The sequence below is a fragment of the Chelmon rostratus genome, chromosome 19 (assembly GCF_017976325.1).
Source record: "Chelmon rostratus isolate fCheRos1 chromosome 19, fCheRos1.pri, whole genome shotgun sequence".
In the NCBI taxonomy this organism is placed as follows: domain Eukaryota; kingdom Metazoa; phylum Chordata; class Actinopteri; order Chaetodontiformes; family Chaetodontidae; genus Chelmon; species Chelmon rostratus.
In genome coordinates, this window is record NC_055676.1 from 14,616,106 (window position 1) to 14,642,420 (window position 26,315).

Below are 26,315 nucleotides of genomic sequence, written 5' to 3' on the forward strand. Positions count from 1 at the left end.
ACCCCCCTTCACCAATCACAGACAAGCATAATCTTCTTACAGACCAAAGTTATTCCACTATTATTATATTATTTATGGGTTGAAAGGAGTGCTTCCAGGCAGTGGGGGTGGACAAACCAAAACACTGTGCTGTAACTGAAATTCTCGTCTTGCTATCATCAGCGCTGGACCCGCTGCCTTGTCAGACTTGCACACACGAATGTTCTGAATTTTTTTTCCCCTCCTTTTTAAAGCGGTGTTTATACTTCCTCCCTCGCAGTTTTGTTAGTGAGCAAGCTTCCGTTTGTCTCCACGCTGTCGTAACGTCTCTGCGTCTGCTCTCACGGCGGACTACCAATGAGGGCGTCCCTGCTAGGAGGGTCATGTGTGAGGGGATGTCGGGGTGGCATGTTGTGGACGACGCGGAGTAACTTTTTTTTTTTTTTTTATGAGAGAGAAGAGGAAATGGAGTTGGAAGTCGAGTTAGTGTTAGCTGACTATCAAATTTAGTGTTTGGCTTGGCTGTCAAACACTGTTTTGGCATCACCATGGTAATGCGAGGAGCCGCTCTAACCCCAGAGGTTTCACGGTGCCTTTGCCCACTTGCTTCCAGCAGAAGTGCTTTGGAAACGGGGAGAAAATAGGTGTAGGGGGGGGGGGGGGGGGGGGGGGGGGGGGGAAGCATTGTGCAATGGTGCTCCCGCTTAGAGGGGGGTGCAGACAATGCCATGAAAAATGGCTTAATGGTCTGAATCTGGCAGCACCATTTCAGACAGCTTTGGCTTATGTAAGAAACCTCAAGATGACTGTAATTGATCCGAAACAACGTCATCAAACAAGATGACAAGGACACTTGGATAAATAGCGGCAGACTGGAAAAAAAAATAAGGGCACTGCTGGACAAGAAAATAACTGTGATACATGAAAACAGTTATACAACAATTGGAAGTATGCGAGGTGTCTTTAAGCCTGCATGAGAAAACTGCTTCTGTCTTCTCACCTGGGGCCAAGCTCGTCCTCGCTACGCCAGACGAAGTCTCCAAACTTCTCATAGTGGGAATTGTAGTGGTGCTGGACTCTGTATAGCAGCGGAGGAGGGATCTCCATCAGCGTGTTGTAGGCCATCTGCTGCTCCTTGCCGCTGGTGTAGCCATTGTACAAGTTGTACACCTTGTCTGCGATCTCTGCGAGGAGGCGTGAGACAGACGGAAGAGAGACGCAGAGATAGCGAGGGGGGAAGAAGGGATTTAACATGAGTTTGAGTTTTATGAGGTTTAGTGCACTTCAGTAAGAGGGTCATGATGAATGCAGCAGAGGCTGAGATGCCCCAGTTTTTAGTCCCTAATACAAGTCAATCTTCAAATACACCAGATCCTACACTTCCTATGATGCAACTTAACGTGGTCTTTTGTCAGACTCTGCAGCCTGGCAAACTCCCCACGATTCGGAAATTGAATTTGACAAGTGAAATTGGTGGAGTGCCCCTTTACATTTTGCCACAGCTTGCTTTAATAACCATAACCTGTAATCAAGCATGTGCACATTGTTAGAGTCATTAAGAGCTGTGATCAAAGAGAACAGTACGTGGATCCTGACCTCCATCCCGTCATGTTTTGTCCCAACTTTTTGGATTTTAGACAAAACCTGATGCTAATTGGTGACTGGTATATTTACATTTTTACATAATTGGAAAAAAGTGTATCATTTAGAGTTCGATGAATGGCAAAAAAAAGTACATGGTTGTGTTTAGAAGGGGTAAAAATCATAGTGATGGATGAAAACTGTGGATAAGTAACCATTTGATGCAGATGTGCAAAAGGATGGAAGTAAAAGAGGTGGAAAAAAAAGGGATGGTGGCAAAAAATCAGAGGTGAGAGTACCTTCAGCTCGGCTGTCATCCACCATTGGGCAAGATGTCCGTACTGAGACGAAGCTTGAGTCAGAGTGGCTGCCTCGGCTATCCACTGCATGGAGAGTAAACCTGAAAGTGAGAAGAAAAAAAAAAGCAACAGAAGCATGTTCGTTATTTGGACTGACATCCCAAGACCATATAACATAAAACTCTGCACAAATGATTGGCATGACAAGACTTTGGACATGCTGCCTTTCAAATGGCTGTGATTTCGTAACCCTGACTTTAGCTACAGCAGCATCTTGGTTTTTTTTGCTACAGATAAATGTAAATAGTGTAATTCTTATAGGTTTGCACGGTAATGTACTTGATGAGATGGTGGTTTGCTAGTGGTTTGCTAGAAGAGATTATATGATATTTATTTATATATTGATAATATATAACCATATGCTGACATCACGTACTTTTTCAGAAAATGTCTTGTGAGCCGAGCCAAGGTTTATGGGATTTAATTATATCTGAAAATGAGTGCAGCCAGTACCATAATGGCAGAGGAGAGAGGAGTAAAGGGCCATCTGGCTTGACTCCAAGCGCTCTATAAGGACAAAAGTTCCTCTCTCTGAAAATGTCAAACATCAGAATTTTTTGGGTTCCACGACAGACTTCCGGACCACTCGGTACCCTGATACGATACAACAGCGAACAGTTCAAGACATTGCAATAGGAGATGAGACAACACTGGGAAAATGTAACGCATCTCAAGTAATGTAGGGCCACACAGCTCGGAATAGAGAACAAATGACCTTTACATGTCCTTTTCAAAATGCCAATCTGTGTACTTCTGAATAAGAAGAAGCACAAGGAGGAAGTGGTCATACTGAATCTAAAAAAGGATCAAGGGTGGCACAGATTAAGACATCAATATCCTTGCAGTGGTGAGGAGAGAGAGAGGGCGGCTGCCGCTCTCATCGATGATGGGTGAACTTTTAGCTTGCGGTTCTCCTTGTGACCATGGCAACCACAAAAACCACACCAAAGAAAACACACAGGCTGCTTTTACTTGTCCCTGACTGGCCTGAATTACACATGACTTATAAACAGACATATCCATTAAAAGAGTGTTCTGGAGTAATGTTAGCTTTGATGTTTCATATTGCTAACCTTTTCCTCTATTTTAAGATACAAGCGGCTGTACAGTCATTTTTCACGGAAGACGTTTTGACATGTCTCAGTAGGCAAAGCACAGGTGTGAATAATAAAATCAATAATGAATTTAATCTCATTTAGCTGCTTCGTTCTCAGGTTCCTGGTGTTGCACATGCTGGCTAACTGTTGTCTTTACACTTGAATATAACGGAGCCATCGGTGATGAAACACCTGCGCATTTCAAACAAAAATGCGTCAAAATGGCTGCTGTGAAAAGCCCTGTAGCAACCTGTAGAGTATGGGCATAGGCCTTAAATCACAAGTTCAACATTTTGAGAATACACTTTCTCGCTTTTTGGTGAAAACTTAGTGAGAGGATTGATACCACTCTTTTGTCTATACGGTAAATATGAAGCAGCCAGTTGGCTTAGCTTACCACAAAGACTGGAAACCGATGGAAACAGCTAGCCTACGCCATTGCCAGGAAACGAACAAAGAGTCCAGGAAGTTACTATACCTGTAAAATGGCTAATTGTTGTTTTTGCACCTCTTTGTATGGTCTGAACAAACAAAACATAACATGTAAATGAGTGAGCTTTAGAGACGCTGCTAGGCAGATTTTGCTACCTTTGGACGGAGCCTGGCCAGCTGTCAGCTTGTGCTAAGATGAGCTAACCAGCTTCTGGCTGTAGCTCACATTACAGACACAAATGAGAACGGTATCAATCTTCTCATCTCACTCTCTGGCAAAAAGTAAACTGAAAGAGTATTTCCAAAAAAAAAAAACTCTTCTTGAAAGGCAGACATAACACTAAGGAAATTGGATGAGGCTTAGACTGTGCTAGCCAAATCTAAAAACTAGCTAAAGTGCACATTCTACAAAAAGGAAAATATATGACTTCAACTTTTTTAAATGCCACAGTAATACGGATAATGAGATCATGCAGTTTGTGAATAATTACAACACCCAGAACAAAATATTAGATGGCCTGCACACCCATGGTAAATGCACACAGTTGATTTTGAATTATTTTGGCTAATTAGACCTCTTCTCAGGGCTGCGTGGGCATGTACAGGCTGCGTTGACTGGCATCTCTCTGACTGCCCTATTAGCTTTGTTTCACCTGTTAGGGCAGTACACCTTTGTGTTACATGTCTGTATGTTGACCTCCAACCAACTTCAGCCTGGGCAGAAGTCCAATCAGAAAACCTGAAAACAGCTGTGCAGGTGTGCATGGTCTATGTTAAATAGGTAGCTGGCTGCACAATGTAAACAGTGTTGCCCTGGTCACTTAATATTTAACTTTTTTGTTTCAAGCTTGTTAAACGTAACAGATAAATGAGGTACGCTATAAATAATGCAGAATACGTTTTTTGAGTGAAAAAAAATCCTTTGGTCCACATGTACTGTTTTTCTTACTGCAGGGGAAGTTTTGAAAAAGTGAATTTAGCATTGAGAAATGTTTGTAACTAGTTATGAAAAACTGTAAGCTTTCAGCAGTATTTCCACAGAGTTACCACTGTAAAAACAACAGAATGACAAAAAGGAAACCACAAAACACAGTGAGACAAAATGAACAACTGAGATGGCATTCCAATGCTAAACACTGTTAGAAATACATGAAAATAAAGAAATTAGGATATTATTGTTTTTACAAAAGTTGCTTTTCTTCCGAAACCGATTTGCATTTTTTTCAAGTAATGTCTTTTGAGAGCTGTCCCAATGCTGTCAAATGATTGTTTTGTTTGTAACATGACCTGTTTGGACATTGCTCACATAGTTTGTCTGGTCTTGTTATTCAGCAGGGTGGATGCGGTATTCCCCAAGAACCTCACAAAAGACGCACGGGCCTCGCTGGCTCCTCTGCCCAGCAAAACAATGCCGGCATGTAACAGTCACACTGTTTAAATTATGTGGCCACATAACGTGCAGATGGATACAATGAGGTAGGAGAGGGGAGGGGAGCAGGAGGACGGCGAGGCGGGAGTTTTATCAAGGCAATTTGTTAAAAGTTTTGTTTGGGACCCAGGATGAGAGCATGCCAGCCTTTTATTGCCGTTTTAGGCTGTTTAAGTGGTTGGCATCAATGACAGGTACTGTTTCCCCTTACACAGCCCCTACAGCAATTACAAGATTGTTATGTACTGTAATAAAGCTGTTTCTGCCAGGAGATTGAGCCTCTCTGAGAGTCAACTTTGGTAGATCTGCATTTTATTTGGGTATAAGAGGCACAGCATGCACATTTATGCAAGGAAATCTGACATTTTACTGCGAATGTATGCGAAACTGTGCAACTTTTTGATCACAGTCATGCAAAGGAACCCTGGCCGGGGGTCCTTCACACTGTTAGGATCTCATTCATAGAGATAGTGTCAGTAAAGGGGGCTTGATGGATAGTGTGTGGTGTCTAAGCTCAGTAAAGGCACTAAGTGATGATAAAGATCGCCTGGGAGAACAAAGGAACCAGCAACGGTCTGGCCTGCCATGAGAATGTCAAAACATCAAGTAACAGAATTGGCAAGGCACACACAACCATCCCGGCCACCCACCCACCCACACACACAGATACACTTTCCTTTGTCTCCATTTTTCTATCTACATTGCTTGCATATAGCTCAGCTCTGTCTATCCCTCTTTCTCTAATTCCTCTCTCTCATATCTATTCCAAGGCTGCCTGGCTGCACATGGCTCCATTGGAAGAGGCTTGGTTTTGTCCGTGTGCCACAGTTTTGAAAGCTCAGCAAAACAATGAAGTGGACAAATGGCAGATTAATGTTTGTGTAAATTAACAATGTTGCCATTAAAGTAACCATTGTCCTCTAATTTAATGAGACAGCCCAGAGACGGCTGAACAAGAGACGACAAGACAGAGAGCTCGGAGACAGACAGAGCGAGAGAGGAGGCATGAGAGAAAGTGCGAGTGAGAGAGGATCAATTAGGGCAGTATTTTTGGCATGCTGAGAGAAGCCAGGGCAGTAGGGGATGCCTTTTCCATGACGTCTGCGTTTGGACACACATCAGTTGAGCCAGTCCACAAATCAATCAAGGCCACATTGAATCGTTTCTCACTGCCTGAAAAATTTATGGCAGCTTACAGTATCTCATGACTTTGAAATCCCCAGATCTAAGTGGCATTACACTGGTGCAACATCCCTAAATAAAACTGCTTTGCCTTTCATTGTAAATTAGTAGAGCTATCTCAGCTCTGAATGATCTCACTTGCGGATCAGTAAGACTTGCCGTCCAAATGAATGTGACGATGACAACACCCCATTAAAAGCCATTCAACAGTTTTAAGCGTAGGGACCGGATATTTCTGGAAGCTGAGCTATTTCTAGAAGGTTGAAATGAGCATCGCTGCGACAACACATTGAATGGCATCTGACAAAATCAAGGGGAGATCATCGTGTTGGTTGAACTAGAAGTGAAGAATGTGAGGCCATGACTGCTTCTTTTCTGTCATATAAAGCTGTTCCTGTTTGTTTTCTTTCAATCAGGGACTGGTTTGAAGTTCTCCAAGCTTACAGGTCTCGGGTACGGGTATATTATAATGTTCCATCACTTCAGTTGTACTGTATTGAGTAGCAGCAAAAACCTCAGAGTTTGATGTCAAAATACTGGCACAGGAAAACTGAACCAACCCTTTAACCATTATTAAATTGCCATGGTCACAATCATTCTCTAACCCAAACAAAGTAAATGTAGTTGCCTAAAAGTCTCCATGGTGATGGGGGCAACAGTTCAGAAAGTGGTCATCTAAAGGCATCTTGGTCACGTAGTATTTGAGACATATAATATAATGCAGCCACAGCATCCCTGATCTGGTTTTTGGCCGAGGACCTGCAACACAGTCAATTGACCTCAGCCTTGAACACATGCATACGGACAGATTGCAAAACGGACGTTGTCCTCTGCATTTGGGCCTCTCATTAACATGTAAATGCAATTTTAGATCACTAAAAAAGAGATTTTTTTACAACGCCGTCTTAAGTGGTGTTTTATACAATGAAGGTTGTGTGAAAATATTCTAATGTCTGTATACGTGTAGTCAAGGCCTTCATTTATGATGAGGATTTGTTGAATAACTACCACCTCACCCAAACTACCACCTTAAAAAAAGGTATTATGTGCATGTGCATGCATTTGTGCAATCATGTCTTCAGTCATTCTTAGAGTTTAGGATGAGGAAAATTGTTTGCTGGTACAGCTGAAGACTGATACTGTATGTGTCCTGTTTGAGACTGATGAACACTAATATTAAAACATACAGAGAAAGACAGCAAGGATTTGGTCGAATTCTGACTTGTAAAAAGCTGATGGCACACAAATGACAAAGAGGAAAAAGATGTGGGAGGTAAAATAAAAAAGAAATAAAGAATGAAGTCAGGAGGAATTCAGACAGCCTAGGTGTCTTGAGACTCTGACTTAAGAAGTCTAGAGCAATTAGGAGCAGCTGAGGAGCAATCAGGAGGATGCAGGGCAGCTGGAGCTGAGACAGATCAGGAAAGATTCAGGGTCTGTCTGTTTAACTATCATTAAAAACAGGAAGGAGCACAAGCTCAATCTAATGCACACCTATAATATGACAGCAGCTTTTATTACAGCAGCTATTGGCCTTTTAAACTAAATGCAATTTGGCTTGTTGTTTACTGTGAAGGCAGCAGGTAGTTTCTGATTTCTTCTAGCTGCTTCCTCCAAATGGTCTGACAACAGAGCACTTGTGTACTCGTGTGTAAGCTTTGTTGTTTTTCTTCATTGCTGTACTTTTCTGTATTCATTATTCATTGACCGTTGTCTTTAAGCCAAATTGCCCCTCAGGGATGTTGAAACTTTAGTCAACATCAATAACTGAAGCAACCAATTTGACGACTGACCTGTCTGGATGCACAAACCCAGCGCTCACTTTGAGGTTTGTGGTGCATAAAAGTCTGATAGCCCGATGAGAACAGCACATGCTGCTTTTAACACTTATTTTCTAAAAAAAAATGAGCTTCTGAAATGTGTCTGTAACTTTTCAGAGAGCAAACAGCATTTTAGTTTGAAAGGGGAACATGAGGGCCATTGCAGCCTTGGTAATGATCAAGTGTAACACCAATACCAGTAAAGGTCTTATCAGGCTCTTGATTAAGACAAGTGGAGTTGGCTGCAAACAGATGTGCCCTCGGACGTAATTCCGACGTAAATTCTGCTCTTATCAGACAAAATAACACGGTGGAGAATGCCTAAACAAAGATAACACTGCTACACAGTTGGAAATTAGGCTCTTGTTGCAGGTTTTTGTTAGTCGAAGCCTGACTTCTGCCGATTAAACTAACAGTTATTCTCCCACTATTCTTCATCCACTGTCAAAGCTTCTAGGGAACTCAAAATTGTGAAATTTTTGCTAAATCGGTGGTAACTGTGTTGCTGACATGGCCATCAGCCTCCAGAAATTTCATCAATGACTGCTTCCTGGCTCTGTTATTGGATTCATTTTATCATCTTTATTTGCTTCTTTGAATGCTTAATTCTGAACAGTTGTGAATTGTTGCGTCACAGACAGGGAAATCTTTCCAAACATGGAAAACTCTGCTTCCCCTGGTGCTACCTTTTTTATGTGAAACTGACAACCAGTGACTGCATACTCCGATGTTAATGTTGGACTAATTTAAAAAACCACATGCCCTATATTTTACTGTTATAGCTCAGTCGTTGGGAGACATTAATGTTAAATAGCTTATTGCTACATGAATCCATCCATCACCTTCCCTCTGGTGAAATCACACACACACACCCACATAAACCGCAATATAAAGGCCTTGCAATGCATGTGATGTAGCTTTCTCCTCTCACCTGTATCCCCGCTCTGTTCGTGTTTGACCCAAATTAATAAACTTTAATTTAGGCCGCTTGTTAGCTTAAATGTAGCGGGTATGCTCTGCTATATTTTTTCATGTCAGGTGATTAAAGCTCCTCTGACTCAATTATACTTTATAAGGGTCAGATTTTCTATTTCCTTTAATGGTTTATCTCATACTGCGTATGTCGTCATAGCAACCAGAGTTATGCCGATTTGCTTCTATGCCCCCATGCCATCGACAGCCGTGGTAACTTCCAATACACCAAAAATACACTTAATATCTTTTACTACATTCTGTCAAAATCTTCACGACGGCTATTATATGAGTATGGACAGATATGGATGTAAATGTAACTTGACTGGTTGGTGGAGGCATACAACCGTGAGGCATGGTTCTATTATTTGTACTTCACCTTGGTTATTTGAATTTAATGGAATCACCCCTAACCATGCTGGCATCTGGACTCCCATTAGAAAAGCCAGATTAAACTGCGGTAACCTTCAAGTTATTTATCTTCTGTAACCTTGACTTGTACTGGGGAAAACATGACTGTAGATCAGGTTTCCCATAGCTATAAATCCTGCCTGCGTCTTTGAGAGGGGCAACGATGCAGTTCCCAAAACAAACCGAGGCCACCAAATAGCAAGAGCATTGTAAACAGAAGACACTTAACAAAACCTGAGAAGACAGTCAAAAGCTGAGAAGACATTGTGTTTCATGTGTCCAATGTCAGCCACAACATCTGGGTCCTGTCTGGTTCACCCATTATTGCTGCTCTTGCAATTTTGCTTCAAGACGTAGAGGGAAGCAAATGCTGCTCCTAGGATATGAACACCACAGCAATGCCCACTGGGAAAAACAGGAAAAAAATTCTCTGCTCAATTGGAAGACAGATATATTCCTAGACCGAAATTCCCCTCTAAATAGCTTAACATTAATTTACTGAACAGAAAAATAGTGGCCCCTGATCTCTAGCAATTATATAAACAGTCCAGTAATTAATGAAAATATTTCTTTAAATTGTTGCTGGCACTGAGACACGTTCAGTTAGCTCTATGGTCATTTTTGAGGTTGTAGTTTGTGCTGCTGTTTTATTGGACTGCACAGTGTTGTATGGTGCTTTTTGTGCCTACAGGTTTCAATTTAATGCAGTCCAGTACAGCACCACTCCACCATGCAGTTGCCAGGACGTGTTACTCATATGACCAACTCTAATGACTGATGGGATAATCCCACTCGCTATAAAATCCACAACTGGCAACAGCAGATGGACACGGCGGCCCATTTCTCACACTGTCACAGTTTTACTTAGTGTTGTAAATGCGTGATATGTTAGGGTGGTGGCTATGAACGCTTTTAATTACCTTAGGCAAGATCTGTCTGGTAGCTAAATGCCCCCCAAGACTCTTCAAAGAGTGGTCAGTTTGTTCTTTGAGTTTACCAAATACTGCCTCTTAACAGGGATCCTTCTGTGTTCACTAAAACCACGTTCTCCTCTGACCAAAGAGAACATAAAAGAACGGAAGCATCCACCACTCCCACCACGTTGAGACTAAGTATGCTTCTCTTAGTTAACTCAACCCAGCTGTCGTTCAGGAGTAGGTAACAAAATTCACCCCCCGAAACAAAATAACATTTGCAGTGGGAATTGTAGACACCCAGGGGAGGATGTGGTATTGCTGATATTTCCTCAGCCATTGTTGTTTGGGAAAGATGCAAACATGGCCACAACATAATGTTTAATGAAAGGTCTTTATATGGCAATGGGAGACATTGTACTCATAAAAATGTGGTCAGAAAGAGGATCAAGTCAATTGGGTTGCAATACAATGCAGGCTAAGACCAGGAGCAATGTCACAGAATACTGAAGGTGGGTCGGGACGGGATTGTGCAGCCTCGGTAAAGTAATGCAATCGCTGATTACTGTCTAGTTTGAATAGGAAATGCTTAGAAATAGTTTTGCTCTCCCATGAGATGAAAAAAGATCCCACACTTTGATCATGACTTCAATCAATAACTACTCACTTGTTTCTTTGTCTGATGGCTGATCACACCCTCCAGTCCCCTTTTTCAACCAAAATGCGAACCACCACCCTCTTCTTCCAGTTCATAGACATATTCTTTGACTTCCACATGACACTGATGTTGTGTATCAACCAAGACTACCAAAACAGATTTGAGCCTTTAGAATTTCAGGGGAATTCTCAACTACCTCCGGCATCATGCCACTGCGGGCCTTTTTGCCTACCTTCACCAAAGACGTGGGTGAGGCTTCCTCTGAATCCTCCAACCCTGCCTACTACACAGCAGTGGTGTCAGTCGGGTTCAGGAGTCCTCAAAGTCAAGGTCAGCAGTTCTCTTCTGCTGAGAACAGTCTCGGTTAGGTTGACAAACCCCTTCCACACATTTGCTTCCGGGACGACAGAAGCTGGAGTACTTCAGGCTTCCTAAAACCTGGCCACTGACTAAGGAAGTCCCCTGAGGTCGTCACTGGTCCACCCAAACCAAAAGACCCAAGACCCGAGCTGGGACCTATATGGGTTTGGACCCACATTTTATATAGTTAATTGGGTACAGGGTGTGTCCTGCTCTATTACGCACCCAGAGACTCCATGAACGCTCTATACTCCTATCTGCTGTTCAGTGCTAGGCTTAACAGGGTGTCTTCCTTGCTATAGCACAGAGTTGGATTGAGGCGACTTTCTTGTTGTCCATGGAAAATGGGCTCTTGAGTACCTCCGCGCCCATCAGGTGCCTCTCATGTTGAAAGAAGGAGTTCAGACCCGACCGCTACCCCTCCTACTCTGCGCATAGAGGTGACCCAAATTACACTATTTAGTATATAACTATTTAGTACTAGATGGCCAGCATTTGCTTTCAGAGCAGAAAGGTGATTTTCCATTTCCAAAGATCAAATTTTTGTAGCCAGGGGTCGGCACACCTTAACCACCAACTGTGAGACCGGCAATGCACCAGAGCCCTGCATCTAACATTATCAGTGGAGGACCACATAGTGGTGGTCCCACGCTCTTTCTTTCGGCTGAGGCTGATTAGACCCCATGGGGACACGTCTGGCCACCGAGCATTTATCTGAAAGTATTCCTGGCTCCAGGATGGGGCCCTGGTTTCCCTAATCCGTGCGAAGATGCTCTTTTTTTTAAAGATGTTGACTATATTGACATTTGAAAGCCTTAGTCTAGCCCCTCACCTCACCTGGAACCAATGTGCCTTGGTAGATCATACTGGGAGCTCCATAACACGGCTCAAAGGGTCACAGGAGGGCACACAAACTCCCCACTGTGATCAAACAGCAATTCTATTCCTGCTTTTATTATATTGTATATAGTTTCATCAACACACGAAACAGATTTCCATTTTCTATGTATTTTTTACACCCATCGAGATCTGGAAATAATAAGGGACTTTCCATACTTCATAAACTGGTGCAGGATCCTTGAAACTACAACTGCAACTACAACAGGACCCAATTCGGGCCTCGTGTTTGTGTATGTGGTAAAGAAATATACAGGCACAATAAATCATTTACTCAGTTGACCTGGAAAACATGGCAAAGGGCATCGGCAGACTTACTTGTAGAGACTGTCGGGTTCCAGGCACTTGAAGACCACTGAATATAGCACAGGGTGAGGATGGTCTCCAGTCCTTCTCCCGGCAACAACACAAGATGAGCCCAGACCAGAGAACAGATCATCCATCAAGCTCAGAACCTCACCTGGTAGAGAGGTGAAATTAAAGGAGGGAAGGAAGGAAGGATGAAATACAGTGAGAAAGAAACTAAAAAAAATCTTACATAAAGGTCACTTTGGAAATGTTATTTGTTCTGAATTACCAGCTATGATCCTTTTTGCCAAAAAAGAAGGAAAAAAGGCAAACTTATCTTTCAACATTATCTTTCATCTATTGTTCTTAGTTAAACAAAAACAATGCCACATGTTTTGGTTCCACCACATGTTTCAACACAGGAAAAACAACGGTGCACAACATGAACTTAGTCATGAATGAATTTTTACATTTAGGAAAGCAGCTCTGTCCTTATCAATGATTGTGCCATTTGACTCTGCTGTTGTGAGTTTCACCTCTGACCGGTCCAGTGGGACACATATCACCAGCACTGAGACCGAGGCTAAATTAAATATAACTTTTTACTGGCAGCGACCCAATACACACTACATTATAGAACTGTAAGAAAACAGGATTGCTTTCCTTTATGGGCACATGGTACTGTTACAGTGATATCTCACTGAGCACCCCGGCGTCTCACAAAACACTACTTCACAAGTTGTGAAATATCTTTCATGTCAGCTTACGGGAAAGGCGAGCGACGCACACTTGTTCATTTAGACACACACATACTAGACGCCAGTTTCCAGTGCTCATGGGGGTGATGGAAAAAAGAGGGAGCTGTCAAAATAGTTTAAAAGCTCTCAAACAGTTGGATTTCCAACTATTTCTACACGAGGTAAAGGGCAGCTTAGTTTTAGCTTATGATACATGGGCCAACTTATAAACACAGGGAGTAAGTCTGGCTGGTAGGGCACAAGGGGATGGTAAGAAAAGGTTGCAGAAGAGAGGAAAAAGAACTGCACGAATGAATGATTTGACCTTTTCACAGAAAGAGCTCTGTGTATAGGAGGTTTCCCCCAAACACATTCCTGCACTGTTGCAGGGTTGCTCTTTTGAAGGGTTTACCTTTTAAGACATGCATTTGAAACTGGATTCATTTATTCTGTTGTAAAAACCCTGCTTAGGGCTGCAAAAGAAATTGTTGGTATCAATATCAGCATGCAGAAATTTGCAATTTTAATGTTTTTGTAAAATTGTTGGCCCAGACTCCTGTGGATGTTGATGAAGGAGTGTGTTTGACCTGTACATTTCAGGCTGGAATTCCCATTTGTTACCTTTTACCTTGAACAACTTACATCATCCCAAACTTTCATATTTCATTTTTCAACCTAACTTTAAACTTAAAGACCACCTGCATGCATATGTGTTTATATACTGTATGTTTTGATAATCTTTGGATAAATTGTTACTCAGAGTGAAAATTAAATAGACCGGTGATCTGCGTTTGTCAGCAGGAAAGGAAGAAGCCAGACGTTTTACATAATGATCATTTTCAGTACAAATGTCAGTTACACATGTAACATGTTACAACATGTAACAATGTAACACATTAACAAAGTCCATATTGTTAAACTTAATAAACTTAAACTTGAACAATGGAGCCATTCCACTCTTCCAGTCCAGTCCTGGGATTTAAACACTTTCCATCATTTCATTTTTTTCCCCATTATTATTTATGGAACAGATCTGCACTTTATTTGGCTGCTCTCTAAATGTTTACTTGCAATGTGTACTAGTTTTTATTAATCTAAATAAGTCTGCCTTTCAGTGGTGCCATCTGCTTTGTGTTAGCTATTAACAGGCGTGATGATGAAGATTTACAAGCTTGCAACTGGCTAATTCATGATTGCATATACTGTGGCTTCTATGTACAACCCTATCTCCTAGAAATTACATATATGTATTCACTGCCAACTAGCAACAGCAAATACACTTTGGGAGCAACAAAATGCTGCTTCAGTAATGTTTTTAACTACATAATGAGGGAACATTGAACGTATTATTGAACGTATCTGCAACGTTGCAAAATGTTCATACTGACCATATCTGAACATAACATTTAACAACATAGTTCATTTGTTTGTGTTGAAACATGATGATGTTTTTATGGTTATGTTGAGGCAACTCAAAGCACTTGATTAAGATTAGGGTAAGATTGTGGTATTGGTTAAATATGGAAAAAGTCAATGATAGCTTAAAGCACAAGGCAGGACCACAATCTTACCCTAACCTTAACCAAAGTGTTTTAGGAGCCTAACCATACACAGAGCTCTGGATGTGAAACCTGGTCTCCAGTGTTAATGCCTTGCACTTTGTATGCCCATGTTTAAACTGCAGCAGTGAGCTGACGCCTGGACTTTTCCCCTTAGTTCGCCGTAGAGAAACATGTGGTTTATGTTTCAGCCAGTTTTCCAAGCATGGCATGGATACTGTACCTGCCAGCACAGGTGCAGACATCAGTATCACAAATCTTGCCATTTGAACTGCATAAAAATGTAGGTGGTCCAAGCCTCGCAGCACACAGCAGCATGGAGAGTACAGTTGCCTGACACACCCTTAGCTTTGTGGTCAGGGTAATGCTTCTGTGATTCAGTGACATTTGTAAGCATCTGTTCCGATATGATAGTGCACGATCATCTACAAACAGATGATCATACAAAACTTTGAACAGCCGTTTCCGATTTCTGGCTGTTTTTGACAAGGCTGTCCTCTAGCATCACCTAATTATCGAGACTGAATTATCTAAAAAGGCCACATGAAAAATGAAATACCTTAAATGAACTGTGTTGAAGGTGAATGGCAGTTTTACTGCAAAGATGATATTGGATAATGTTCCCCATCAGATTTTACCGTTCAGAAGCTGTGCACTCAAGCATTTCATTTGTCTGGATGCTCCTGGCACTCAGTATGGCTCCACTAAGCTGAAAACTTAAACTTATAGCTTGTAGCTGGAACTATGCATGGACTAGCTCTGCTGATTAAACATTTTTGCTATGTATGTTACTGTCCGGTGTTCCGTTCTCTTGCTTTTCTTGTAGTTAGTGTATTTAGTGGGTTAAGTATGTGAACACACCAGAAATTGGTGGAACACTAATTTATCCCAAGTAGACCATTTCATCTTTTGCAGAAATAATTGGTATGATCTATGTAAGACTGACTGTTGACCTGATTCAGCCTGCGTTCATTACTTTTCAAGTCCATTCCCCCACCTTTTATTGCAAGCAACTACGTGAGGAATGCCGACCGAACACCAGATTTTTTCTATTTCACAAAGGCTAAAAGTAGAAAGAGACAGCTCCAAATACAGCGTGGAGTAAAATGAGGGGAGGAACGAGGAAAAAAATCAAGGGAGAAAGAGGCAAACCACGAGAGAGGAAAGAAAAAAGGACGGTGAGTGCTCTGATGTTTTATGATTTTGGATGTGGTCGTGGAGAGGAATGATGATGTCAATGGATGTTTTGACAGTCAGAATAAATCAAGGACTTGATGCGTGACTACAGTACAGTTCAGAAGCAACAACGTGTGAGTTATTTAGTAGGGGTGACTTGATGTATGTGATTATAACGTACTCCTGACTTACAAAAATTGAACAGCATACACATGTAGCATAAAGTGTGTGTTCACCAGTGGCTACCCTTTATTCTCTCTGTCATTTAGACTAGATATTGATCATTGCTGAGTCACAAGTTTGCTTGTTTTTCTTCTTTTACAGTCCTGTTGAAAAATGAGCCCATAAACAATGGACGCATAGCGAAAGGACAGTGCACACGTCTCCTGGAAGACGCTCGACAAAAACAAACCAAAAAAAAAAGGAAAAAAAGAACTGGACAAGGACAGGAGGTAAGGGGATATTAAATGGCCAGCTGAGCTCTGCTGCTGCTTTTTTGCATGTAGGACTAGCTCAAAGTGAAACAGTATTCAAATGTTTTCACATCAGATCGTTTTGGCATTTCTTCCTTACTATTTGCAGGACCTTATTGGACCTGTACCTGGTCTTTGCATGATTTCAGGGGTGATGTGCAATAACAACTGCAATTAACGAGGCTTTATTTGCATCTTTCTAAAGTGCCCCCTAGCATTCAAAAAACAAAAACACAGAAAAAAACAGTTTGTGAGAAATTTGTGATGAATGCGTAAATTATTTCTAATTTACGAGTGTCACAATGCACCTAATATGCAGTCATCAAACGCGTTGATCATAGTGTTTGTACTGTGGCTAACTTGCAGCACTGTTCTTTCACAGTCTGGGTCCTAAACCACTACTTAGAAACTTGGCTTAACAATATGCATTTGTACTGACAATGTTGAAGATTACTCCCATAGGCGTAATAGAGAGGGGCAGCATGTGCTTAGCTCAGTGACATGAGGCAACGTGTCATAATTGGACATTACATGTACAGTGTTAAATATACCACTGACGGCACGAGGAAGTGCTTAAGTAACTTTGATCCATCTGGAAGACTAAACAAAAGACAAATGTCTTCGGTCTGGTCGTCGGTGGCTCTTGAGTGGCTTACTATATAATTATCAATTTAAGGACTCAGCAGGAGAACACAGTGTATGTTTTAGTTCTTTTAACAATCATATACCCGTACCTAGCAAACTCTGCCCACACATTCCATGGGTCAAACCATCTTAAATCAGAGCCATCTGAAAGCTATAAACTGTTATACAATTACATAAATATAAGACCAGTATGCAGGCTTAGCAGGGGTACACTGTGTACCATCATTTGCACACAGTAAAGGGGCTGATATTGGCCTTTTCTGTGTAAACGTCAGTTTGCAAAAAGCAAATGATTGTAAGTAATACAAAATTAAGCACTGAATTACATAATTATTGTATGTCCTAATGACATTTACATAAAATGTCATTAGGAATTGCACAGTTATATTATGTATAAGCAAATTAGAGCAGTTTCAATGTGAAATGCAGCATAAGTAATCTTAATTTCACCAGAGGGCAAAGAAATAGTTAAATCAATGGCACTGCCCTCTCTCCCCACCGATTTAAGAGTCATGAAATACAAGGTGACACCACCTGAAGCTGCAAGCTGATCCCACATAAGGGCACTGACAGACAGTGCTGGAACCATGAGAGTGGTGAAAGGCATCTAGAAATACTGTCCAGTGCATGTAACCATTACCAAGCAAAGCAAACATTATTTACGAGCATTCATTTTTAGTCAAGGAGAGGTCAGTCAAACTGAAAGACAGACTTTTTGTGTCTGATCTTCCGCCTGCGGAACATTTAGCACGAGTCCAAATTCATTCTCAAGGTTCGAACTGTTAATCTTTGAAAACTTGGCTTGAAGCTTTGAACATATGGCAGCGGTCTCACTCTATATCTCTTCTAATCAAGCCACGTCTTGATTCAAAGTAGTGAAAGAGGAAATTCCAGCAACACTTGTTGCATAACAACAGTCTATGAATCAGCAGCACATGTTCTCACAAACCCTGACGAAGCCAATATGCTACAACACAATGGACTTTCTAATAAATATTGCTTTTCGTGCTTCCCAGTGTTAATAATTTATCACTCACTGCCTCGAAACATATGCCTTTGATTTGGTGCCCTGGTATGCTTTAGCATAATCCCTTTATTAACACCTTGCCCCTCCTGCTCACTACAGCCTTCTGTTTGAGAGAATACAGAAGAAGAAGATAATACTTGCTTCCATTCAGTATCACAGGGGAGGAGAGGTGAGGAAGACGGGTGGTGTGTGTGTGCGTGTGTGTGAGTGTGTGTGTGTGTGTGCAGCAGAGGGAGTGGAGACTGGGCTGAGGAAATGACACGAGGTGATGAATCGAATGTGGAGTGTTCGCACATGCAAAATGATGGTATGACTCAACTGCTGAACTGGAACTGTTTTTACAAGCCATTGGCACACATGCACGGCTATCTCTGTGAAAGTTTGCTAATTTCTGCATGGTACATAACCTTCAGTCATGTACTACCTCCAAGGTGGTAGCTTTTAAGTGCTTGCATACCAATCTAGAATTAGTTAATAATACTCAAAATCAAATCCACTAAATGCAGAATGGGATATTTAAACCCACCCAGAAGCAGCATTTATGGTTCTACCCTTCTGAGGGGTTTCTCATGGGTAGGCCTGTGGTCCATCAACATTTCTGTCAATACCAAAGCCAAAACAGCACACAGCTGGCAAAAATTAAGGCCCTCGAAATTCTATTACGGTAAAAGCCATTTTGCGTGTTCTCCAGCTTACATGGCGATTAAAACCTCATGGCAAATGCCAGGTGACCTTTTTAGTAAGCAGAGAGGGGAACAAATAATAGCAAATCATGGGAACATGACGAGACGGGCTGATGGACAGCGTACAAAGAGAACCGCTCCGATTCAAACACCACACAGGCCTCGTAACTATCATGTAGTTGCAAAGTCAAGTCAAGTTTATTCGTACAGACCGATGTCATATACAATGTCTCAAAGGGCTTTGCCGGCCCACAACAGCAACAGTTCCTGACCCAGACTCACACAAATTCTCCAAGAAGACAAGGAAAACCCCTCTCGAAAAACATTGGCACATAACAAAAGGCAGAAAAGGGGTGAGGGGGTGGTCGCGGGATGGGAAAATTCAAAGAGAGATCCTTCTTCTGTGGGTAGCATGGGGTGAATAGTAGCTGTAGGCGGGCAATGGGTAATAACAAAGAGTGAACAAAATGCTGCAACAGTAGAAAACTGGAAACCCAAGAGTGGGATTATAAACCATGACTACACAATGTGCATGCACACAATTCACAATTCACTGCATACACACTTACATGCAGGCAGACAGACACCCAAGCACAACACATGTTCACCTTATTTGTCCCTCTGTGGCTGGGTATGGAGACAGGTGTGTGCACGGTGGCATTTTGTCTGTGGTTGGAGGCCAGATTTACTACTCTGTTATCCCTCACATATCATTACAATTACACTAGTGAATTCAGGCACAGTGTAATTGCCTCAGCCATTAGCTGTGCGAGTGTGTGTGTGTGTGTCTGTGTGTGTGTGTGTGTGTGTGTGTGTGTGTGTGTGTATGTGTGTGAGCGAGTTAGAGAGAGAGTGTACGTGTAAATCCTCAAGGTCAGTGGGTTCACACATTAGGCCTTTTTTTTCCTGCTCAAAGAGAAAATTTGAGGGAAAGTGGCAGAAGAAAAAACACTGTGGTAAGGCACTGTTCATTCACTTTCTTAGCCACAAGTTCATATTGTAAAATGTTTACCAGTAGATAATCAAAGGTAAAAAAAAAAATGTCTGGACTGTACTGCAAAATGTTAGTTGGTTGATAAAATATAGACTATTTCAAGGCATGTTTGTGCTTTAAATTTCCAGCACACTAGCTCAAATTTATTTCACTTTCATTAAAAAAGTCTGATCTGATATCATATGTCTTGGGAACAAACAGTGAAATGCTGTTGTGTTCACAAGCGCAAAGAAAGAGGTGTTAAGAGCTTTGGAAGTATTTTCTGTATGACCATTTTCTTGTTTCCTGTGGCTGCAGGCTTTACTGCACACAATGGCAGCATATGGTGCAATGTCACCCAATGATGCAAATCTCACAGGTTGCTGGTTTCCTGAAATTGCTCCTCAAGCCAAATCGCTAGCACAAACCTGGACATGCGATTGCGACCCACTAATTTCTTCAATTTCATGACCAGAGGCGGTAGTCGAATGTTGACATCTTGTAACAATACATTCAAATCAAATGATCAAGCACTGTATGTATATGTGAACATAAACTACAATGTGTGCTGGTCTATGTTTGCGTTTTTTCTGTTCATCTCTCATTCTCGTTCCCAAATTGCATTCCTGTTTGTCCTCAAACTACCCCCTCTCTCCCTTCTGTTTTGCTGTGTCTCTCTTTATATGTCAACCTAGTATCAGTACAGGCAATTGCACAGTGGACTCTTTTTAAACAAACAAAACACAAGCTTTATGTTAACAAACAAATCACAGGCTTTATATTTCCTGTGGGCTGCCAAACCTGCTATGGGCCTCATCTGTTAAACTGTCAGCACTCAACCCTCCACTCCCAACACTGAGCCTACGCAACGTCACCTTCCTCCCTTCCTCTCTCTCCCACTCTCTCTCACACACACACGCACAGTAGACATTATACAGGTATACACAAACTGTCACATGGGACCTAACACCACCTATGGCAGGAAATTCAAGGTGAAAAAAAAAGAAGAAAAAACAAGTCACACATTTAAGTGTGCCTATGTGTGGGTGGGTGGAGGGGTGGGGGGGGTGCAATTGAGTTGTGGGGATTAACTAATGGCATCCGAGGTAGATATTTAGAAGCAGGAACAAAGCACTGTGGGAAATAGATTTCTCCAAGCAGGTTGAGTTGCACATAATTGTCCAAGTTTCTCTAATCAGGTAGAGGGACATTCCTTTGGACAACCCTGCTGAGGCATTGTGCTGGCAGAAAGATACATCATTTATTCATGAAAACTGTTTTTTTTTCATGCTTTGAGAGAGAAGGCTGAAATAGACTGGAATGGAATTATGTGCATGTACTCTGATGCAGAATCATGTGTTAAACTGTGTTCTGCGTTGCCCTTTTGTGCACATAACCTCAATTTGAACTCTCCTTGTGTCATGACAGTGTTGTGTAACCAAAACTCTGTATCAGGTCTAGGAGATTCCCTGTGCTGGTCAAGGTGTGGACTTGAGAGTGCACTGTATCGTCTCTGACGCGCATTGCTATGGCCAGCAGCTCCTTTTCACCTCACAGCAAGGAGCTGCATCTGCATGGGGTAGGGTTGCAATTATCTTACTGGTTGTTATAAATCAATAGATGAATAAATATCAAAAGAAATAAATTTCAAAACGGGATGCAAACAGAATAAAGTCAAAGCTTTCAGACAAGTTTTATAACATGATACTGCTCTTCCACTCACTCCAAAGTGAAGGAGCTATACAGTCAAAAGCTCAGATTGCTAAATTTAAAACTTGCTTTCTTATTTTAGCATACCATCTACAGATCAACACTAGCTACAATATTTGAGTATAAAAATATACATATACAATATACATTTGACAGGTAGAGCAGCATATCATCAGCATAACAACAGAGCAAGACAGCATCTCTACTTGTTCTCTGATTATGTGACCCACAAGTATACTTGAACAAGACTAGGAGTCTATAGCCCTGTTAGCTGCTCCCTAAAGGCACAGTCATACTTTGAGCTTAATGCTAAAATTGGTATGTCAACGTACTCAACTAACATTTGCTGATCAGTGCTAAACGTATGTATTTGTACAAAACGTCATAGCAATCAATCGATTATTTGCCCAGACATATCATTTACATTTCAGCATCATGGTAGCCAAAGAGGAAATGTCAGGGGATCATCAAAGTCATCAGGACTAGGTGTCGATTGCCAATCAATCTAGTAAATGCTGGATTAGTGAGAAATTTGTCCTGCTGGTGGTGCTACAGGAAAGGTCAGGGAATCAACGAAGTCAGGGGACTTCATCCTCTGGGGGCCACGAATGTCTATACAAGATATCTTGGCAATCCATCCAAAAGTGAGATATTTCAGAGTGAACCAAAGTGGCGGACGAACCAACAACACCAACAATCAACATTGCCATTCCTAGGGCAATGCTAATGGCACGAGAACAATCCCTGGCCTCAATCCATCAATTAACACGCCATGATGCCGTATATCGTTTTGAATTCTGCATGAGGCAACATTAACATCGATCAAGTTAGGCATTTGACAGCAATCTGGGTCCTATAGTGTATAAGACAAATGTAAATCCAAAAATATATATAAAAAACACAAAAGGATTTATAGATGTCCCTAGTGAAAATTAAAATCTGAACCCTGGCAGTGTTTTAAAACTGTCCCTCTGAATTTTCCCCAACAAATTGGCAACCATGTGTCATTTCACTCTAGCCAATGCAAATTACAAGAACTGATGCATGCGTTCTACAATCATAATGTAACTTTCCTAAAGTGAATAAAAACTGCACCTGCACAGCCACCTATAAGATGTCTCTTTGACTAATTTCGTCAACAAACACATTTTTTACTGAACATTTACTAACTGTATTGACTGATGAGACTGCATGTTGTTGTTGAGCAGTAAGTCATGCAATGGACACTTCGGTAGAACTCTTACATCTTGATAACGCGTTAATTTGCAAGAGTAATAAGAGTATTATGTCAGAGCCTTACAGTTATCTGAAATTAATCAACTTCCCCTCCAGCTAATAATAAATGAGTTTTCATCCAGGGCATGTTATAATCAAAGATAAGATGTGATATTAAAAGCTAAAGTAACATATGGGTCTGAAAGAATGATGTAATGGTAGAAATTGATTCATTAATTATTTGACCATCCTTTAGGATACATTTGATGTTTGACTTCACTGTCAACCTGTCAATCATACACAGTATACTGACATTTCTGCAGCTCTGTGGACTGATGATGTTACAGGCATAAGGTTAAATGAGGTCACACTTAATCAAACAACAAATATGCAGTTCCTAACTCATAGTCACACTAAAAGTTGTGTCATGCAAATAAGGCTTCATTTTTTTCCTCGTCAAGTCAAATCAAATAATCCGCATTCAACAGCCCCATCTTGCTTCTGCTGCTGTAGATATTCAGCAGCAGCATGGTCAAACCCTGCCTGTTGGCCGCACTGTTTTGTGTCAGACCTTCCTTGGTTTCTCTCCAGAACTGTGGGGCTCGCTGGCTCTAACAACCTGAGAATGACATGCTGTTTGACCACGGGCTGCCCCTGCCCTTTCTGCATAGCAAGAAATTGGGTCAGGTGTGGCGGTTCGTCACGGACTAATGGCACCCTGGGTCCATGTCTACCATTTTGATGTGACCCGTGTGTGGTCTGTTTTTACTGCCCCCGGCTCCTTTTACTGAGGCTCTGTCTCCCCCTGGGTCTGTACTTAGCACTAAGAATAGACCTGTGGGTGTTGACAGGCTGTTGGCTTGTGTCTTACTGTGATGCTGCACTCTATTGACTGGTTGATGTGCACTGCGATCCTCCACCTGCTGTACCACAAGACTGGTGGGCTGTGGTGGCTTCAGCTGGCTCTGAGGAATAGACTTGTGTATGGTGAGCAATTGTTGCTTGTCTCTTACACTGAGACCAGCTTGTGCCCACTAACTGTCTTAGTTTACTGGCTAGCATATAGTTATTTGCCCTCTCTCATAAAGTGGCAAAGCTTATGCAAAATAGAACAGTGGTTATCTTTTGAAATCCCAGTTGTATGGCTCCATGTGAAGCTCCCTATAGCCATAGAATCATAAAACCAATATAATTCGATTTTACTCAACAACACAACAAAAAACTCTAATTTCTAGCACCCAACAAGGAGCACACACACTGTATCAGCAGCAAAATGTGTCCAGGCAATAATTATAATTGCTTCAAATAAATCGACGCAGGAGTGTGGGTCCTTTCCTGTTCATTAATGCAGAGAGAAATTCCATCACGAGTAAATATTTATTTCTACCTCGTTAAGTCCTTCCAACGCCCTGAATTGCAAAGTGAGACTAATCAATCCCAATTTAATGCTCAAATGCATTTTAAATTGATTTTTAGCCAGCACCAAATTCAACAAAGTTCAAGTCCAGACCACCATGAGTCGCGCCATTGCTTTATAACATGTCAAGCTCTCATTAGTATCTTTCTGACAAAATACCCCACAACACACGCTGATGAATGAAAAGGAAGGCACTGAGGGGCAGCATCCTTATCATGTCTTAATTATAATTCCAGCCCAGATCCATTCATATGAGTTAGAGGTTCCATGAACACACATTCAGTGTCCGTATCCACTTAAGGGACACTGAGGGAGCGTTATGGTTATTGAGAGAGATGGGCTGACAAAAAAAAATAAAAAATCAAACCAGGAAAGTCTAGACTGTGTGGCGGAGAGAGAGAGAGAAGGGCTAACAATGTGTGTGTGAAGAGGCAAAATGGGAAAGGAAGCAAAAAGGGAAAGGGAATGCAGAAAGCCCTTGGCCCCCTGCCTGCAATCTGCAATCTGCTGATGGCGAGGCTCGTGACGAGGAGGTGCACAGCGTCCATTTTTAGCGATGAGGTCATCTTTAATTAACAAAACAAAGAGAGTCAGCTGTGTCACTCCAATCTGTTATCTGCACCCATGCTCAAGGACACCGTTTATCTCCATATAATTCAATCTCTTTGAATGAGGGCTTATCGACGCATTGGGGGGCATTCTTGGTCTCGACCAATAATGGAGCTGTTACATAAACTGGGGAGGGGGATGCCGCTGACCCTGATCGCTGAAGAAAGGGGGATATGAGGAGAGTAGAGAGGTATGAGGTATGTGACAGGAGAGGAGGGTAAAGTAGAGGAAGATCCACATGTCATGTATCCCAATAAGCTGGCTGCGTGAGCTGGGAGGAGGAAACTGGAACTAAAATAAGGGCAAAGATCAAACGGCTAATCTGTTTCTCAGTCCGACAGTGCCAGCATGAGGTGACATCATTGCTGTGTAACCCTCAGCGCTGCTGCTGTCTGCGCCCCACTTCCACTCCTCTATATCGCCATCTCTCCTTCCTCTCCTCTTTTTCCTCTTCTGCCCACCTTCTCCCTGTTCCTCTCATTTCGCCGCGCCTTTCCGCGTTTTCATCCAATCCTCCCCTCACTCCCTCGTTCCTGCCGGTCCCCATAGCTCTGCCGCTCCGCCCTGCCTTCGCCTGCTCTTCGTGCCACAGAATCAGGTGTCGTACAGCTGTGACGCAACACGGAGAGACTCACAGGTTTTTAATTAGCGCTAAGTGTGTGCATTTGTGCGAGGGTTGTGGGAAGCACAGTGCTACGCTGATGAGCGCATTCACAAAAAAAGTGTCACCTCAGCACAACTGTGATTTAAGGACAAGACACCCAAATTAGCAGCTGAGGAGACAATGGAGGGATTGTAAAAAATGTGACAGTGGAACCCAGAAGCCTTCTGCATTCAGCCAATAGGGGACACTTCTGGTTAAGCCTTTTATTCAACAAATTTCCTCACATTTTTGGCACCTTCCTTTTTTTCTTTCTTTTTTTCTGGGAACTCCCGGTGAGATAGACAGGAAACAGAGCTGAAGGATGTCTGACATTATAGTGGAGGTAAGCCACTAATTATTCCCATGCGGTCAAAATACACTCTTGCATCCTTTTGCAAAACAAGGTGCAGTTCCAGCCATTGTAACAGGTTTTCGCTCATTTCAAAGCAGATGCTTTAATGGTAGAGGGTGATCACCTGGCTGTTGTACCGTAGATGACTTCAATTTAAATAAAACCAAGTGAGTGCCTTGTTATTGGCAAATGCCGGCCTCTAGAGGGTTGTTTTTGTAATTTGACTACAGGTTGCAAGAACATGCCGTAAATGTGCATCATCATTTACAGAACTCACAGTTACCACTTCTTTGTTGCTTTGACACTTATTTTAGGCTGATGCACGTATTAAAGCTAACCCTTGTGATTTTGTAGCATTTGTCCACTTTAATGCTCTTATCAAATGTCTTAATGTCGCCTGTGATCCTCGATATCTTCTTACATATCACAGCTGGTCTGACCTATTGCTGTGGAGGAATGCTGAGCCCCACACTAACACATGAGCACTGCCTTCCTGACTGGCGTCTCTGTGAGCGCTGTCTCTGCCTTGGTGTGCCATCTAGAGGCCTGTGCGAGGCCCGGTGAGGTGGATCACTCACATCCCGCCGCTGATGTGACTGAAATCAGAGGAGGAGAGGTGGCTCGTAAAATAAATTAAACAAGGGTCCCTAAGGGTAGTCTAAAAGATAAGGTGCAGTATAATACACAGAACTCCTAAACACAGAAAAGGAGGGACAG

At 42.0% G+C, this 26,315-nt stretch overlaps 1 protein-coding gene across 1 annotated transcript in view; it reads right to left on the reverse strand.

Moving 5' to 3' along the window:
- Window positions 1-26,315, reverse strand: part of LOC121623033 (astrotactin-2-like) — a 263,780-nt gene that overhangs the window by 2,377 nt on the left and 235,088 nt on the right. Inside the window, exons 20-22 of the mRNA XM_041960153.1 lie at window positions 12,410-12,551; window positions 1,860-1,960; window positions 980-1,163 (exon numbers count right to left, since the gene is read on the reverse strand). Coding sequence (XP_041816087.1) covers window positions 980-1,163; window positions 1,860-1,960; window positions 12,410-12,551 — 427 coding nt within the window. The remainder of the gene's footprint in view (window positions 1-979; window positions 1,164-1,859; window positions 1,961-12,409; window positions 12,552-26,315) is intronic.